The sequence below is a fragment of the Taudactylus pleione genome, unplaced genomic scaffold (assembly GCF_031769625.1).
Source record: "Taudactylus pleione unplaced genomic scaffold, aTauple2 ptg000828l, whole genome shotgun sequence".
NCBI classification, from domain to species: Eukaryota; Metazoa; Chordata; class Amphibia; order Anura; family Myobatrachidae; genus Taudactylus; species Taudactylus pleione.
The window spans coordinates 289,460-307,799 of NW_028285230.1; the positions used below are offsets into that span (position 1 = coordinate 289,460).

General features: G+C 44.6%; 1 protein-coding gene across 1 annotated transcript in view; it reads left to right on the top strand.

Annotated features, from left to right (window-relative positions):
* Positions 1-1,063: 1,063 nt before the first annotated feature.
* Positions 1,064-18,340, top strand: part of DYNC1LI2 (dynein cytoplasmic 1 light intermediate chain 2) — a 56,425-nt gene continuing 39,148 nt past the window's right edge. Inside the window, exons 1-4 of the mRNA XM_088458340.1 lie at positions 1,064-1,172; positions 7,370-7,443; positions 7,881-7,997; positions 13,396-13,626. Of these exons, the coding sequence (XP_088314466.1) occupies positions 1,087-1,172; positions 7,370-7,443; positions 7,881-7,997; positions 13,396-13,626 (508 nt within the window). The 5' untranslated portion in view covers positions 1,064-1,086. The remainder of the gene's footprint in view (positions 1,173-7,369; positions 7,444-7,880; positions 7,998-13,395; positions 13,627-18,340) is intronic.

Consider the following 18,340-nt stretch of genomic DNA (forward strand, 5'->3'; position numbering starts at 1 on the left):
TATAGGGTTGCTCAGAAGTCTGATAATCGTCTGATCTGGTGCCGAACTGCCTCTTTGTACACAATCATTTGGATTTGCGAAGCCGCTGGTGGGCTTTCAATACAAATCATGACGTCTGCGACATTTGCCCATTTTCGCACAGCGTACATCTTTGAATCAGGCCCACAGTCCAGCGCTTGTTCAGGAGCACGCTTACAAAAAATGTTGATGGATTATCATGGAAAATGTCCAAATACTCCAAATTACTATGAGGTTTCATGTTATCTGTATTTTTTCTTATAAGGCATACTTGCCCAGTCTCCCGTAACAGTAGGAAGAGTTGGCACCTTCCCACATCCTGCCCACTTAGTCGGATTGCGTCATCTTAGCCATGCCCCTCTATCATGTGATGCATTATGTTATGGGGGGACAGTATGAAGCAATGTAAATGTATGTCTGTACTAATCCTGATATATTTTTGGATATGTTCTGAATGTGATTTATTATGGGCAGTACATGATGTACAGAGGAACAACTTTTCTTTGCCATGTAACTTATGCTGAATATTTAGTATAGCTTCCATTATTTGTTCCAAGGAATGTGGTCGGTGAATTTACATGAATATAAGTAATGAAGTAATCTGGCTATTTTCCATTCCATGTAACTTATGCTGAATATTTAGTATAGCTTCCATTGTGTGTTGCAAGGAATGTGGTCGGTGAATTTACATGAATATAAGTAATGAAGTAATCTGGCTATGTCTTGACAATAGCTCATGCAGTGACACGAGGTTGTCCAGCAGGTGGCAGTGTGGGAACAGGGCGTCTCCTCCAGCCATGACCTCACCCACTTCCTTCAGGACCCAGACCTTTAGCTGTCCCCAATAGCGCCTGACGATGAGCTGTTGACTTTTCTGACTAGTATTTAACATTAATACGCACATTGAGATATCAGCAACCGCACCCGGACCGTGTCAGGTAAACCTCTCCTTGTTTGCCTTCACGGGAGGCCGCCATGCTGGTCCCCGGCACCTCGCAGGGCCGCCTTAGATCGGGGTCCTCGGCAGCGCCGGGTGATGTCATTCTTTGTGGTGGCCGCAGTGGCAAGATGGCGGCGGAGAGGAAGCTGCTGGGCGCTGACCGGGGGGAGGCAGCGGGAACGGGGGGCGATGAAGACGAGGGGCAGAGCCTGTGGTGAGGAGGAGGTCTTGGCCGGTGCCGGCCTCGGGCGCTTGTACATGGCTGTAATAGGGACCTGTGTGTGTGTGGATGCCTCTGATGATTCTGCCCCTGTCACTGTCTAATGTGAGGGGTGACAGTATCCACCCAGACTGGGGCACATAACGGAGGAAGGTTCGGGCTGGGGCACAGGGTGAATGTTATTACCCCAAAACGGGACCTATCTATTGGTCTGTCTGTATCTGTGTGCGGACACCGGCAGGGAGTGCTGGGACTAGTAGTCCCACTACACCTAGGACCCACATCATGGCCGAGATCAATGTCCCTGTATGTAGAGGTCCACATGTCACTTAGCCAGGACACTACAGGGACATGTTCAGCGGATGACAAGTTGCTTCTAGCCTGGATCATTTATTGTGTGTGCTTATTCTGTAGCAGCACATGGGTGTGCCCATACATTGGTGTGCAGGTGCCCATACATTGGTGTGCAGGTGCTAGCTTAGAAGGTGTGAGCATGGGATGTCCTGCATTATTGCAAATGTATGAAATCTGCAGGAAGAAAATATACTTGAATTCTGTGTTCTATTACTCTTACATGGATTTTGCATACCCTCATTATAATGCTGGTTTATTGCATATATTTACTAAGGTTTTTTCTTGTGCAAATGCAATAATATATATTTTCCTTGTAAACACTTATGAGTGCTATGTCAGACAGTGTTATTAAAATAGAGCATTAATAAAAGGAGAAGGTGTTTAATTTCCCCTTTCTCACTGGTATAAGTTTGGTCAGTTTGAGTTGTCCCTGTTCTGTTGCTGGTGCAGGATAGTAAATCCTCCAATGAAGTGAAGGGCTGATGTATGACAGGGCTGTCACTTAGTCATGCAGCCTGTAACAGAGTGTTATCCTTACACATACCTCTCATATCTGCGTGTGGTCCTCACCGGCTGCTGGTACTGTCCGGGAATACATGGCTTAGGCATTTACTGAGTTTTCCCTGTGTGCACGGCAGACGATGTAATCCTACAGTGTCCGTACATTAATTACTATGTAACAGGGATGCTTCTACTGTCTGTCTTGGTTTGGAATTTATGCATTTTTATCGTTTATAGATAGAAACTTTAATGCATTGTTGTTTAGATGAATAAGACAAATTCAATTCTTAATTTGTCTTGTTCATCTAGAACCAGTCCTGGAGATTTACAAATTGTAAAGTGCAACATAATATACTGATGCTTTATAAGTAACTTATAATGATGATAATATGCCTATTACTAAAAGGGAGGGGGATTGTGTCTTATGCAGACTCTGGTTTGAGATGTCTTCACATTTTTCTATTAACTTTTAGGCGATATGTTGAGATTCGTTTATCGCTCTGCAACTTTTTTTTTTTTATTGGAGTTTCGTAGAAAACTTGTTTTATGCCTTGGAAAATACCACACCCTGGCTTCTCAAGCTGTGTTTAACCTGCTGTTTTTATTATTTTATTATTATTTTAATGTTTATATTGAATTACCATGAAAGTAACCTACAATAGTCATTTGCAAATAGAGAAGCTATTAAATTAGCAGTACTATAAAGATCATCCAGTTTTATAATCGCATTTGTAAATCAGAGTTCATAAATGGAGATCAAATAGTAAATACAATTTGTGAAAAAAGAGATCACCGATTGCAGATAGAAAATTCGAATAATCTTTCCATATCACACAACGTCCTCCTAAAGTTTTGATCCTTGCACAATCCACCTTCATAGATTGAAAGTTAAATGAGAGCGGAGCCACAGGACCAGGAAGCCAACCACCACGCCAAATATAATGACGCCAAGAGAATTTGAATGGGAGGAGCAGAGGAAAAGGGAGAAAAAAAACAACTTCTTAAGAGTCCAAGGGGATCGGAGGGTCATCCGATATCACCCGCAGACAGCACCATTGAGTTAGCTTCATTGACTCATGAATTCTGCGCCTTTGGTCCAGAGTTAAATTGGCGATATAACTTTCCCAGATTTTAAAAAAATGTAGACGTTCGGGCTTCTTTCTCAAGCATTGTCTCAATCCAGTCCGTGTTAAAGACATGGAAGAGTTTCTCCTGAAATAGCCGCAGTGTTGGAGGAGTCGCATCAATCCATGTTTGTAATTTTACCTTATGGGCCACAGCACTAATAATGACGTCAACCTTTTCGACACTCGCTGCCCTTCCAGAAGGGTCCCAAATATCAGCCACACATCTAACTTGCAGCCAAAAGGTCAGAAGAAGAATGCAATTCCAGGAGTAATGATATAGGTCCACCAGAGGGGATTGACCGAGTGGGCAAGAGGCCGGAGAGGACATCCCCCCCCTAAACATTGACGATGAGGGGAGAAGTATGCTTTATGAAAAATTTTCAAAAACATTTCTTGTTTTTTGGATCGATAGGAGCATATTCCGAGAAAGTTTTAGTGTTTTCAATAGAATTTACTCATCCCTGACCGCATCTCCATGTTGTATCTGATGTCTCAAAAATGAGTAGTGTTGCGAAATCGCCCTTTAGCTGCCGATTCCGATTGAAACAATGTGTTTAATGGGTTATCCTAATCCACGTCTGAGAACCACTTAGTTACAGAAACAACATAATGGTTAGCTAGCATAAAAGCAAAATGGTGAGCGTAATGGAAGCATAAGTAACGCAAAATTATTCCTTTATATGGATATGTAGCAAGATTACATGTACTGGACTGCATAATATAGCACTACCATACCTCAAAATGACCACATTCTACTAATATAGGCCATCATCCAAGACACAGGGCGGTATTCAATTGTTGCGCCCCTTGTACGCACCCGACAGGAGCTATTCAATTGTTTCTCCTGTTGGAGCGCGATCAGCTGCTGGCGCAACATTTCAGCTCGCTGCCCCAGGCGGGTGCAAGCTGAAATAGGCGTAAAGTGACATATTTGGGCGCCCAAACATGACTTTTTTGCAATCGCGCCCAGCACTTCGGCGGTAGCTGTTTTACGCGGCTAAACCCGACCACTTTGGGCGCGATCAGCGCGAAAAACAGCAACAAGTGAATAGCACCCCGCAATCTCCCGTCACTTTAGACGGGAGATCGGGCGTGCTATAACAATTGAATACCGCCTATATATTGCACAGGGATAAATAATTATTGCCAATTGCATTGCACTTACATATCTCCAACATTGCAATCTATGTATTGCAGAGAATTAAACCCTAACATACTTTGAAAATCACGTACTGCAGCTCATCTCTGTGCCAGTCACCTGTAACACACACTACCCCACGTTCCAACAACATTTTGCACAGAACTCAGGGGGGGAGATATACTAAGCTCTTGAAAGTTATAAATTGGTGAGTGATAAATTACCAGCCAATCAGCTCCTAACTGTCATGTCACAGGCTGTGCTTGAGAAATGATAGGTGCTGAGGTGGTTGGTAGTTTATCACGCTCCAATTGATCACTTTCCAGAGCTTAGTACATCTGTCCCAGGAACTCTGCTGTGAGACATCACAATTTACCATTGTGCCACCACTTTGTTGTTGGGGAGGGGGGGGGGGTCATACAGGATTAGGGGCATTTAGGGTCTGCTTCAGAGTTGTGCATGGAAATAAATGCAGACATTTACGCTTATATAGTGGCCTTTAAAAGTTGCATGCATCTACTTACCCTCCCTCAGGGGTGCCTAAACCTAACCCTCCCGGGGGGGGCGCCTCAACCTAACCTACCCCCTGGTGGTGCCTGACCCTAAACCCCCTTGCTTCCCCTAGCCTAAACCTAACCCTCCCGGGGGGGTGCCATGCCCGAAGTCCCCCGGTAGTCCCTAATCCTAAACCTCTCCCTGGCGGCTAAGTGCTCTGGGCGCCCGGCTTACCTACGATCGGTATGCCTGGCGTCGGGATTTCGGCTGATAGGTGTCGGTATTTAGTCGCCTATCAGTAGTCCCATGCCGGGATTTCACAGACGGGAAGCCGGCGGTCCGCGTTTCGACTGCCGGCTTCCGAACTACATCCCCCTCAATGCACTTAGCCTATGTGAAAAGGCCTATTTCTGTCTAGTTACATCCATTCAGCCGCAAGCATATATACGACTGAGATGTCTATGGTCCTGAATCTCCTTTAGTTGTGTACAGGGCCACAGAGTATGCACTGTGCTAAAAATGTGACAGCATGGCAAAGATTTAGTGCATCCCTAATTGTGTCACTTATACCCCTGTCAGACAGAAATGTCCCTAAAACCCAGCTTTTACCTGGCATTTGAGTGCTGGGTCGGTTTGCTGGTCCCAACCTGACCCCCCTTTCACACAGAAAAGCAATTTACCCGGTAATTTGCTGATATTTCTTCTGTGTGAAAGGGTCAACCCGGGTCAAAATTGCCCGGTCTCCGACCATGGTAAAAAACCAGGGTCGAAGTCCCAGGAATTTCGACCCGGGTTGAACCATCCATACAGGAAAAGGACCCGCGTTGATCAGCAAATTACCGGGTAAAAGTGCTTTACCCGGTAATTTTCTTTTCTGTGTGAAAGGGGTATTAGAGGCATTGCAATTCTGGGTATTTTGCTGTAAAAGGAACTACCTGTTACTGTGTTTTTTTTTTTTTTTGTGTATGATTTTTATTTTTCATCACACATCAACTATGTTTCAATAGTATCTTCCTAACAAAACTGTAACATTTTGTTTGTAGCATTTAAATTAGTGCTTAGTATAACTTGGCCACATGCAGGTTCAGTGCACAACTTGACGCTGCTCAAATGCCCTTCTGCTGGAGAAATGCCACAACCTCCCTGTGCGTCCGGGGCAAATCCCACATTGTGATCATCCCTTCCTTTTAACAACAATCACAGTGCACACAAAGGAACTACCTGAGCGCAATCATTAACAGCAAAGTACCAATTTACAGTTAAAACAGCTAAGGGTGTGCGGAGCTATGTACCACAACGGTGCAACTGTAATTTTTTTGCCCCAGGAAAGCAAAAGAGATTATCTGCGTTTAAAAAAGACCAATAACAGGCAGTCCCTTTAACCGCAAAGTACCCATTTCTGTTTTCTGTTTTTCTTTTTTTGCAGCTGAGATTTATGCAGAAGAATCTTTTTTTTTTTTTTTTTGGGTGTATTAAGGGCAGATCACTCTTTCATCTTGTATTCTCTTCTATTCTCCATCCAGCAGTCACCCTGTGTTCCCTCAAACGTTTATGGGGCTTTAGTGCTTCCCCAAGGATACCTTGAAGCGCCCCTCTCAGGAGGATGGGATCATATAGTTTAATGTCTGTGTAAATGTTTTTATTCCAGCTTTTCTTAGTTTGTAGTTTACTATGTAAACATTACTTGTAGTTGATTGTTTGCAGTCTTATAATTTTACTTTTTTTATTTCCTCTTATATTAATTGGTTCTATCCTTATTTTGTATTTGTACAGTTAGAATGTTTAGTAATACCCCTGTCACACTGCCATCAAATAGCCTGGGTTATTGCACATGAACGCGTTTCAAACCGGGTTATTGTGCAGTGTGAAAGGGCCCAGTTGAAGTAACCCGGGATGACCCGGCATTTCAACTCGGCTAACGAGCAGGGTTGACCACAAGTTCAACCCGGCTCGCGGTGTGGTGAGAACGGGTAACCCTGGCCCCATTCACTGCATAGGAAGAGCCGTCGCTTGGAGATGATCTCATCTCCAAGCGCCGACTCGGCACTGATGGTGGTGACGTCATCGACCCGGCATTATTGCCAGGTCGCCAGTCTGAAAGGGGTCTCAGGCGGGTCACACCCGGGATTGACGCGTGTACAAATCCAGGGTGCGACCCACCAATTGTGATGTGAGGGTTATAAAATTATTGTATTCTAAATTGTATATTGGTTTTCCCTCATTGTATAATGGTTACAATGTTACATGAGCTGAGGTCAGTAACTAAGGAAAACAGTTGCAATTCAGCGGATCATTAGATTACAATTGCTGTACATGGTTTATGAACTATATGCTGCGCCATTAGGACCTACATATGCTTCTGTGGTTTTATGGATTGGTGCAAACAGCAGCAAACTCTGAGATTGTGCTGAGTCTTTTTCTGCAGAGACTGAATGAAGATGTAGGAAGATAAAGCTGGCTATAGTAAAGCCTTATTAAATTCCCATGTGCCCGGTCATTGTATATAGCCCAGTGTGAACCTCTCAATGTTATCGGCATGATATACAGAAAAATAACCCATTTTTGTAATTGCCTAGGTCATCGATTCTCAGTGATGTGTCTGTTAGGGCAAAAACCAAGTTACCCTCTGGGAAAAATATCCTGGTATTCGGTGAGTGTATAGTAAAATATATCTAATGTCATTGTGTTACACATCATATAGATTTTGTCAACTTCCATACCATTATGATTAGTGGTCTTCTATATAGTTATAATGATATATTTACTTTGTCTCCTGGTCATCTTACTCTCCAAATTACAGACTGATTAGGCCTGGTGCAGGAAGCCAACTGCCCTTGAACTTCAACTCTTAACAGGCACTGCCTTACTGATCATGCTGGGAATTATAGTTACACAGCAGCAGGGGTGCCACATATTGCTAATACTTGGATATACAGTCATTACATGCAGGGGTGGACTTTAAATTACACCCATTACCCATACACCGTGGATGCAGATGTCTTGTGGGCTGGACATTGGTTGCCTACATTGTATGTTAGCAATCCTGCTTCCTGCATTGTGATGCTTAACACTCTTCTGTCTGTGCAGGGGAGGACGGCTCAGGAAAGACGACTCTTATGGCAAAACTACAAGGAGCCGAGCACAACAAGAAAGGACGAGGCCTGGAATATTTATATCTGACCATTCATGATGAGGACCGAGATGGTGAGTGATTGTCCTCTGCATATTATTTACAAGTTGATCACTCAGGTCAGGTTGTCAAAATAATTCTGCTCACCATGTTTTATTTGACCTCTAAGCCTGGTTTTTATCTCACACCCTTGCTATCTGCCTAGTACGCATAGATTCTGAGAGGGCTGCTCAGAAACACTAGAACCCCAGACCAACAGAAGTCCCATCATCCTCTGGAGTCTGGACCTGAACTGACCAGGTTAATACACCCATCAGTCTTCTGGTTTTTGGAGCAGATGGGTCATTGTAGACTTGAGCATGGAAGGAGTGCCTTGTTGGAGTGATGCAGGATTATAATGGTGGCTGCGAGCCAAACAGTGAGCATTTAGTGTGGTTGTCCTTATAACCTGCTGGACTGAATAAGCAACTTTCTGCACAGTCCCCATTACCTACCTTGTCTAAATAACAGAATAAGGGGTGGGCATTTTATCCTGATCAGCCGAACCTCAGCTCACATGTTTGGCTGTGCAGACAAAGATGGGCGCATTGTGACAGCATTAGCCCATAAAGGTCTCTTTTCGGAAGCTCTGCCCAATAAAAGGTAAAGTACGGTGTTAATGTAATGTTTATTGGGCCAATGGTAGCCAAAAACTGAGAACTGTCCAGCACTTTCCCTCTGCCGTTAGATGTGATTTTCTGCTGTCTGTGCCCCTCCTTCCTAATATAAAAATGCAACCGTTTACATCAGAGGGGAAGTAGTACTTCCCCATGTGTTTATTCCACCCAACTCCCATATGGTTTTTCTCTGTGTAAAGTATGAGCAATAGTTTGGAAGCCGTTGGCTCATATATGTCCAGTAATTTGTTCCCACTGTCACCAGAAAGTGCACTGATACTACAATAATATATGAGGGATCTTAAATGTCTTCAGTACTTTTTCTAACTGGGCTGTGCAACATATAGCCCCAAACTTCTGCTTATGTTATCCCTTTACTTCTTTGTTAGATCTTTGCATTTGTTTGTCTATACCAATGTTTCCCAACCTCGGGCCTCAAGGCACACTAAAGCTGGCCACACACTAGACCAACTTACATCCAACCATCCAACTAGTTGATTGGTTGGAATGAAAATCTGGGGAGGTATGAAAGCAAATGACAATCAGCAATTTGCTCCCAAATGCCGGAAAATGGACAAAAACTGTTTGAACAAATTGTTTAGATCAAATATTTAAGAAACTTGTCTGACGACCATTTTCATTTGTTCTCTGGCATTTAGGAGCAAATTGCTTATTATCAGTTACTCCCATACGTTACCAGATTTTCACTCCAACCAATCAACTAGTTGGCTGGTTGGATGAAAGTTGTTTAGTGTGTGGCCAGCTTAAGAATGACTTGAGGACCATGGTTGGGAACCCCTAGTCTATACACACTTTATTATATCTCACTATGTAAAATGAGGCTTTATTAATGCTGTGCATACACTATACAATTATATGGACGATTCGTCTACCATTGGCAGGTAATTGTGCTATGTATGTGTGCGACTGGTCCGAAAATATCGATCATTCGGGCATTCCGAACTATCCAGCATGTCTATCCGATGCAATATTTTGAAGTTACAGGTTGGCCGCACCGGCCAGTGTACGCATTGCTGCGACCAACAGACAAACATTTCCCATGTTCCTTCACAGGGGAGGAATGGGGAAATGTTTCCACCCCTGGGGATGAAAGCAGATATCTGGGCCAATACACTGTGATCTCTGTTGGGTGTCTTTTGGTCTGGCACACATTGTATCTGTCAATGTATGCCCAGTATTAATAATAATATTCAAAGAACTCTAATATTTGTTTCAAAGTGTCCCCTCCTTTGTCACCATTCTTAAATCTATGTATTCCTGGGTTTAACTAATACCCCTTTCAGACATACGACGGGATATTTCCTGCCCAGACCCGGGAATTTATCCTGTGCAAAATCCCGGGTATTTGGTTGAGACCCCCCCTTTCACACTACAGCTTCTACCCGCAAAATTCCTGGGTAGCACCATTCAGACATGAGCAGGGTTTTTCAGTTTTTAAGATTACCTGCCTCTCCTCTGCCCTTCCTAGCCTATCCCCTCTCCGGCTGCCTCTGATGATGTCATAATCAGGTAGCCGGCCAATCACAATGCAGCCATTTTATTTAATTTGTTTATTAAATTATTTATTTTATTACCTATTGGACCTTGTGGTCCAGCAGGAGTGTGGGCAGCCCGCTCTGGCAGAGCCCGCAGGCGGGTGTCCCCGGCGTCTGGCTGGGGTTCTCTGTACCTGAGGACCCGGCCAAGGTCGCTGACTCTGTCTATAGCACCACAGCCATCAGCGCGGTGGACGCTCTGCGCTGCTCACTCAATGTAAACTTCTGGAAAATTTCCTGGTCAATTTGAGGGTCGGCACTTTCCCGGGTAGGTACCTTTCAGACATACACAAGATCCTGGGAATTTGGCCGAGGCAGGCCAAATTCCCGGGAATCTCAGTTTATCTGAAAGGGGTATAAGTGTTTGGTTGCGGAGAACAGTATATCGCACTTCCATGCATGCTCTATGGAGACTGTATATGCAATATGTTAGCTGTATATACTGTATATTGCCACACATCTCATTTCATGCTTTCCAACAGTTTACATTGGATCCACTTTAGGGTTCATGGCACTTTAAGAAGTAGTGACACATTCTCTGTAAGTGTGACTCATACAAACCTATTATCGGCCACGCCATGTATAAGCCAGACCGTGTGTCTCATAGCTTTTAGCCATGCAGATATGGTGAGAGGCTACAGGGAGGTGACACAGCATTCTGCATAACAGCCATTGTTTGCATTGTCTTCTGCCACTGAAGGAGTTACTTAGCTGGTGTAATATATGTTTATTCTACGCTAATGGCTGTCAATCCATAAATTAGTGCTCTTTTTGGGGGGTTTTTTGTTGACAAGGAATTTACATAATTACCAGCATCGGTTCCTATTATTGTGAACCAGACTATTTACGTGGCTCACCGCCTCTCCACAGCAAATTGCCAGCTATTTACGGCACCCGCCGGTGCCAAGCAGCAGCTGCGTGACAAATTATGGTTGATATTGTCCAAAAACAATGAGAGCTTTTATAGTGAGATCCAGCTCGAGAGCCAGGCACATGAGCTCATTTCTGTTTATGTACATCCTATTCTGTGTGCATTTCCATCTGTGGGATGCCGAGAAAAGGACACATCAGGTAGCTTGCTTTGTCAGCCAATTGTAGTGATTTACACAACTGCGTGTGATGTACAGCTAACTGTGGGCCCTGATATCACCATTTACTTAAAAGTATGGATGATCTAAATCTTCGGCTGTGCTGTGCCTTTTCCTTCCCTGAAAAGTGCACCTGTCTTCTCCAATTTGTGGGCTGAATCCATATTCAAAAGAATTGAATTTACTAGGAGACCCCCCCCATGCTCGTATTGTGAGGTACGAGGCACTTTGAAGGGTATTCATTTAGACACTTTTCACCTCATTCGCCTGTTTCAGAGGCGAATCGTTCCGTGTGCATCCCCGCTTTTCGACTAATTAAATTGCAAAACAGTCGAAAAACGAAATAGGCGAATGCAGAACAGGCGAAAAGTACTGAAAGAATTGTGGAAATCAGTCTGTACCCTAGAAAAAGATGCACTAACATAGGGAATCAATATAGATGTGTACTAACAGTCCTAATAAAGCTATTTTGGGTACTTAAGTTGTGTAAATTCCTTGCTATTAGCGTCTATGTAAAAGTGGTGAAGATTAGCGTAAAGTGGTATTTTTGGGTAAAAATAAGTAGTCCTGTCAAATTTGGGGTACCTGAAACTGGGCGCTAGCATCTTTTTATGTTTCTAAAGTGAACTTTTTAAAAACGTGAAAAATCCACCTGCTGCATGCACCTGCAATCCCAAAAACACCTGACCCATCCTAGCAGCCCCCCAAGAACCCCATTTCACTAGGTTTTATGCTTGTCCCCCCACTTTTTCAATTTTCACCCCAAAAATGACATGTCTTTTTTCGGACGTTCTTAGGTTTTTGTTTGATTTTTTTTTTTTTTGCAGATTTATCCTTTGGGGGGCTGTCCCAAGGGTTCTGAGTAGTTTCCCCACTTTTGCACCCCAAAATAAAGATTTTTGCACTTCTTTTCACCTGCTATTCATTGGAGAAACTTTTTTGACGAATTCAATGCATCGAGTTTCCGCTTAGGCGAAATGGTCATGGAATTGAATTAGGCGAAAAGTTTTTAGACAAAATTTTTGCAAAAAAACCCCCCAGGCGAATAAGGCTTTTCGTCTCTAATCGAATATGGCCCTTTGTGTTTCAGTGTGACCTTATTGTTCCCCTTTGTGCTAATAGGCTTTTTTTTCTTGCCCGCAAAATTGCCGCACCCAGTTTATGGAAGCGATGAGTACACTTTTAGGTAATATGCCTAACCATACATGGCCAAATATAATAGGGTGGAGAGTAAACTCTGCCAATGAAATGAGTCCTAGAACAGGTAAACTCGCATGTTTTTCAGACTCCAAGAAACTCCCATGATTTAAACTCTCATCCAGATGTTTTCCCATTTGGAAAATACAACTCGGCCAATGTAATAGTGAGGGTTTACTGCTAAACTCTCACCCTATTACATTTGGCCCATAGATTTGTTTGATTAAACTATGATGTCTATAAAATCATACTAGTTACCATAAACAGTCACATGCAATGCAGGGCAGAGACACTTGATCCAGGGAATGAAAATGGATCTCTGGAAAAAGGAAGCTTTGTTCTTCAGGGTTCATAGGCTCCACAGGGAGACCTTGGGGTGTAGGTGGTGGATGAGGAATCTGGGCACCACGCTGTTAAAGCTCTCAGCTCCAAGGATGCACTGGTACACTCTCCCTATACCCTGAGCCAGAATCACCTCAGTTTCGTTGGTGCCCGGCTGGAGTTGGGTTACCATTACGCGGGAGGGCTGCTCAGGCAGCCCTAAAAGCTGTTTATTTTTTGATTTGTTTTTTTACTTTTTTTCTACTTGGAGCGCGCAGTAGCCGACTGTCCATAGGACTTCTGCGCTGCCGCTTTGTCACCCCTCCGGTGCCGCAACGCCAGTTCCGGCTGGGGATTTCGGCGGGCGTCCCGGGGTCCTTGCTAACCGGCCCCGTGGATGTATATGAAGCTCTGTAGCTGATATTGAACTACAACTCCCAGAATGCCCTGCCATATCACTTTTTCGATAGGGTATGATGGGATGTGTTGTTCAACAGCCATTTAGCCACAGAGTATGTGACGTTGTCCCTAATAGTAGGTGGAGCGATTATATCTCCAGCATGTATGCGATTGGATGGTATCCTCAGTGATTCGGCTCTGCCTATAGGCTGTTTGTGAAGAAACTAATGCTTGTGTCTGCGCTTCCTTCTGCAGATCATACCCGATGCAATGTGTGGATTCTGGATGGTGACTTGTACCACAAAGGCCTTTTAAAATTTGCCCTGTCTGCGGACACAATCCGTGACACAGTGGCTGTGTTTGTGGGGGACATGTCCAGGCCCTGGACCATAATGGAATCCTTGCTGAAGTGGGCCAGCGTCTTACGAGAGCATATAGACAAGCTGAAGATCCTTCCTGAGGAGATGAGAGATCTGGAACAGAAGAGTAAGTGTCCTAGGAAGCGTCTGGTGTGTACAGATATTATATTGGTGGCCTAGCCCATGGGAGGACAAAGTAACGCAGGATTCTGGAGGTCGTCTTTACCTAGCGTGAAGATTTGATTGGAATACAATCTATATATAGGAGGTGTACAGTATGGAGACACAGTCTTCATTTCACATAGATGAGGATAGTGCCAGGCTCCCTGCCTCATGTTAGGTATGTGTGGATAGTTTACATGAAGGGAAATAACTGTGCCACCCAGAGGGTTCTAAGCATGGGAGGCTGAAGCTTCTCTACAGGAAGATATCGGTTGTATGTTGAGCTTTACTGACTACCTCCAGGTATATTAGTAATGAAGTGGTAATAAAATAATACCAAGGCGGTATGGCTAATTGTTCCATCATGTTAGAGAGTCGCAGGCTTCAGCTGAGGTGAGCGACTGCAGGGAGGAGGACAGGCTGCAGATAGAGATTGGTGTGGGAGAGAGGGAAAGGGAGAACTGTAGAGCTGGACTCAGTCAGATACTTGTCCTTTGTACATGCAAGTAGTCTATCAGAAGGAGTGCGTTTTATTGTTGTACATTGCAATTCCCAAGCTGGAGACCGGTCATGGTTGGATTCTGTTCCTGTAAATCAGGGATGGGGGAACCTCAGGCCCGGGGGGCGTATAAGGCCCTCGGAATCATTTGGTGTGGCCCTCTGAGCTTTTTTCTGCTAGCCTCATCTGGCTAACGGGGCCTAGAATGGCACCCTGCAGCCTGAAGCTATGCAGCAGTGCCACCTTGATGCTTCAGACGGTCACACCGCTGCCCTTACAGCTCCCCGGAGCATCATCAGGATGCTACGGGCATTGCTGTAATCACCGGTGATTGTGGCCCCGCCTCTCGTGACACCATACGGAAAGGGGAGTGGTGTGCATCGGGCCCGCGAATAATGTTATATATATCAAAATGACCCTCGGCAGAAAAAAGGTTCCCCCCCCCCCCCCCTGCTGTAAATGTTTGTTGTGTGTCGTCTGAGGTGAAATTACATATATAAGAGCATTACACTTACAAAAAAAAAAAAATCCTTATTTTGGAAATAATCTCTTTATCGCTATCATTATCCATAGTTAGTGTGACCCCAGGGGGGACTTTTCCACTGTGACCTACTATTTATAGGAAACCATTCCCAAAAATTGTCTTAAATAGCTTTACATAACTTTCTCCTTCATCCACTAGGGGACACTGGAGTTCAAGACAGTGGGGTATAGACGGTGGTAGAGCAGAGCCTGGCACTTTAAATAATTCAGAAGTGTGACTGGCTCCTCCCCCTCTATGCCCCATCAGCCCCAGTTTTTAGAATGTGCCCGAGAGAGCCGGTCGCACATCAGGCTGTCTCCAGCCTTTTTCATAGTTTTTAATTTTAAGGTTTATTTAACAAGCATTGAGGACAGGCAGGCTGCTTACTGTGGCAGTCTGCCTGCTACGTGGGAGCCGCCGGGAGGGCACCACACGGCTACTGCAGCCTGTGTCCGGTGACCCTGAGGAGGGGGCAATAACAAATTGAGTCATCGGACTCTGCGAGGCCCGCCACTGCTGACACCGGCATGTGTCCGGGTTCCTCGCCGCCCCCTCAGCCCAGCATCCCGGCCGCAGCAGTCCGTAAGTATCCCACCACTCCTGACTAGCTGGAGTGGTGGGCCAAAAACGCTGGGCTCAGGAACAAGCGGCTATTACAGCCTCTTTCCCCCTGTCAGTAAACTGGCAGTGTCGGAGCTGCTTATGTGACCCGCCGCTGCACTCTGCAGTCAGCGGCCGGGTCTCTACTAGCCACTAATTCCCCCTCCTATTTAATGAGGGGAGGACCGTCTGGCAGTGAGTCACTATAGGTGCCTCTGTGGAGGAATAATTGTAGCCGCACCGGGGCTTGTACCGTAGAAGCTCCGGCGACGGCATTAACGGGGGGCACTTAGACACCGCTTCAGCGTGGCTGTCTGTAATCTAGCAGCCGCTCAGCGGCTGTCAATTATCACAGCGCCGGTGCTTACAAAGAACACCGGCGCCAAGTTAATCTCCCGCGCGGCTGTTATAGGCGCGCTTAAACAGAGTCAGGCTCTCCCTCCTCTTATAAAGAAGGAGACGCTGCACCGCTGACTACAGCGCTGACAGGACGTGAGGCGCGCAGTAGTCCTCCCAAAATGAAGATGGGAGGTGTAGCGCCAAATGCCCGCCATTAGCGGGAACGGTAACGAAGTTAGTGCTATTCCTGGTTGTGCGGAGGCGTGGCTTAGGTCCGGCGGCCATTACTACTCCCGGGGAGCAGGTGCCGCAATTGCTTCTAAGCCTCTCGCTTAGTTGGCGCGCAGTACAGCGCAGGTTTACGCTTGGCAGTGCAGAGAGAGGTCTGGGCCCCTGTAGAGGCTACACCCACTGTAACCTTAAATGCAATTCCGCTGCTGCAGCTAGTACAAGGCATGCCTAATGTAATATGACATGCCTACATGGGGAAGTGTGTGTTTATACATGTATGTATGTGCGGGGCCTTCCTGCATGTGTGTGCATTTGTGTGTATGTGTGTGTGCATGCATGCACACACGCATACACATATGTGTATGTATATATATATATATGTATATGTATGTATATATGTGTATATATGTATATAAAATGTCTGTTATTGCCAGTATTGTCTACTGAATTGATGGTGCAGTGGAATACGCTGTGCTGTGTAGAATCTGTTAAAAAAAAAATAAAAAAAAAATGTATATATGTATAATCCCCTGTGCATAGCAGTAGCATATATGGGCAGCGGCAGAATCTAGATAGAACCTAGTTTGGTCTCTATAATAGTATACTGCTAGAATAGACTATGCTGATGCATACTGAGTGAATTACAGACCTACGCACGCAGTGTAGCAGTCTTCCTGCTTACTGAGTTACGCAGCGGCAAGGTCCATATAGAACTTGAATGGTGGTCAGATTCCACAATGAATTGTTAGAAGAGAGAGCACTGCAAAACAGTCGGCCCCATAACTATCCTAACTGCTGCCCTACGTCATTGTGATGTTACTGTGTAGAGGATAGTTATAACCATTTTACGATTGTCTTATCTCAAGATGGCTGCAGGAGTCTGTTTGATTAAGTTTTAATCAGTACTCCTAGTAAAGAGCAGCACCTCTACATATCATGGGACCCGCCGGCACTATTATAGAGTGAGTGTCTGGGCCCCTGACACTAGCTCAGGGAGGAACATGCCGCAGCCTAATACAGAGGCTGTGTCCGTGTCACTTGCCCTCCGCATGATCTGCCGATTGATCTATGTCTGTGTCAAATAGGCCTGTATACATCAGTATACTGCACTGAGGTCGTCTCTTTGATTCCCACTTTGAAAAAGCGGGTTCAACTGGAGCTCAACTGGCTCACCCAATAAGGCGAGTACACCAGTGACAGAAGGGTCCCAGGATCAAAACCAGTCTGGGACATCACGCTGTTAAAATATCCAGGCCCCTATGCCGTAGCAGAATGACGGCCACACGCGGCACATGAGCAGTCTCCCTGCGTGGAGGTAAGCCACATGTATGTATATATTTGTTTGTTTGTTTTTTTTTTTTTTTTTTTTTTATTTATATACATAAGCCCTACTTTAGAACATATAAATATGTCTGGAGTGAAGTTTGTCCTGGGCTCAACCAAGGTCTTGGCTCAGTTCATTCCATGGCTCTACCTGTTGCTCATGTTAAATATTATTGTCACCTATTGATCTTGATGTAGGTACGCGTATAGTATCGCTTCTTATCCTTACCGTAAAGGCAGTGGAGGATCTGTTATCAGTTTTGTCTGATACCTAGCATATTTTAAAAGAAGGATCCTGCGATTGGAGACTGGACTCTCCTGATGCGGTAGTTTGGTACTATATCCATATACCGTATATATAATATGGTGGCTCTATAGCCTAGAGTCATGTCCTGCAGCTTACATTGTGATAGTCACAATTCCCTCAGGCATTGCTTCTAGTATGGACCCTATGCATGTCCTGGGGCCTTCTTGTATGTCCACACATGTATATTGTGGAGCAAACTATAGGACTCTAAGAATGCAAGATATATATATATATATATATATATATATATATATATATATATATATATTAGCATGCTAATCTCCTAGTACAGGAGTCTGACAAGTAAGTTTCCTATATTGGTGCTAACTCTTCCTTTCAAAGAGATTGCCTTCTCATGCAACTATGTTCTCTGGGTGTACGTGTGTATATATACTGATATATTCACATTCTTTGTATGAATATTTACTAATAATTGGGAAAACCTGTTTTTTAACCCTAACTGGGGTTATCGCTACAGATATATCCTTCTTTACCTGGGATAATTAAGGCACTCTATGTCTATGTACAGGTGCCTTTCTCAGTATAGGTTCTAGTACTCAAGATTATTGTTTTGTCAATATCTCAATTAAACAAGGCTATAAAGTGGCCCCTAGATACACTTCATATCAGTACATGGGGAATCCAGGTTCTACACCATCCTCAGGACCTAATTGTTTAAATTACAACAGACTGCAGTTACTGCTCCTGTGCCTGAAGGCCTAGGGCCACCCGCCGAATAGGCGGGGTCAGGCCTGGCTTGATTAGATGGGTGAGTATCAAGTAAATCCTTGGACCTGCGGTTCAATTTTGAATCCTTCACGTTGTGATCACTATAACTTTCAAGGGTCACTGGTGGG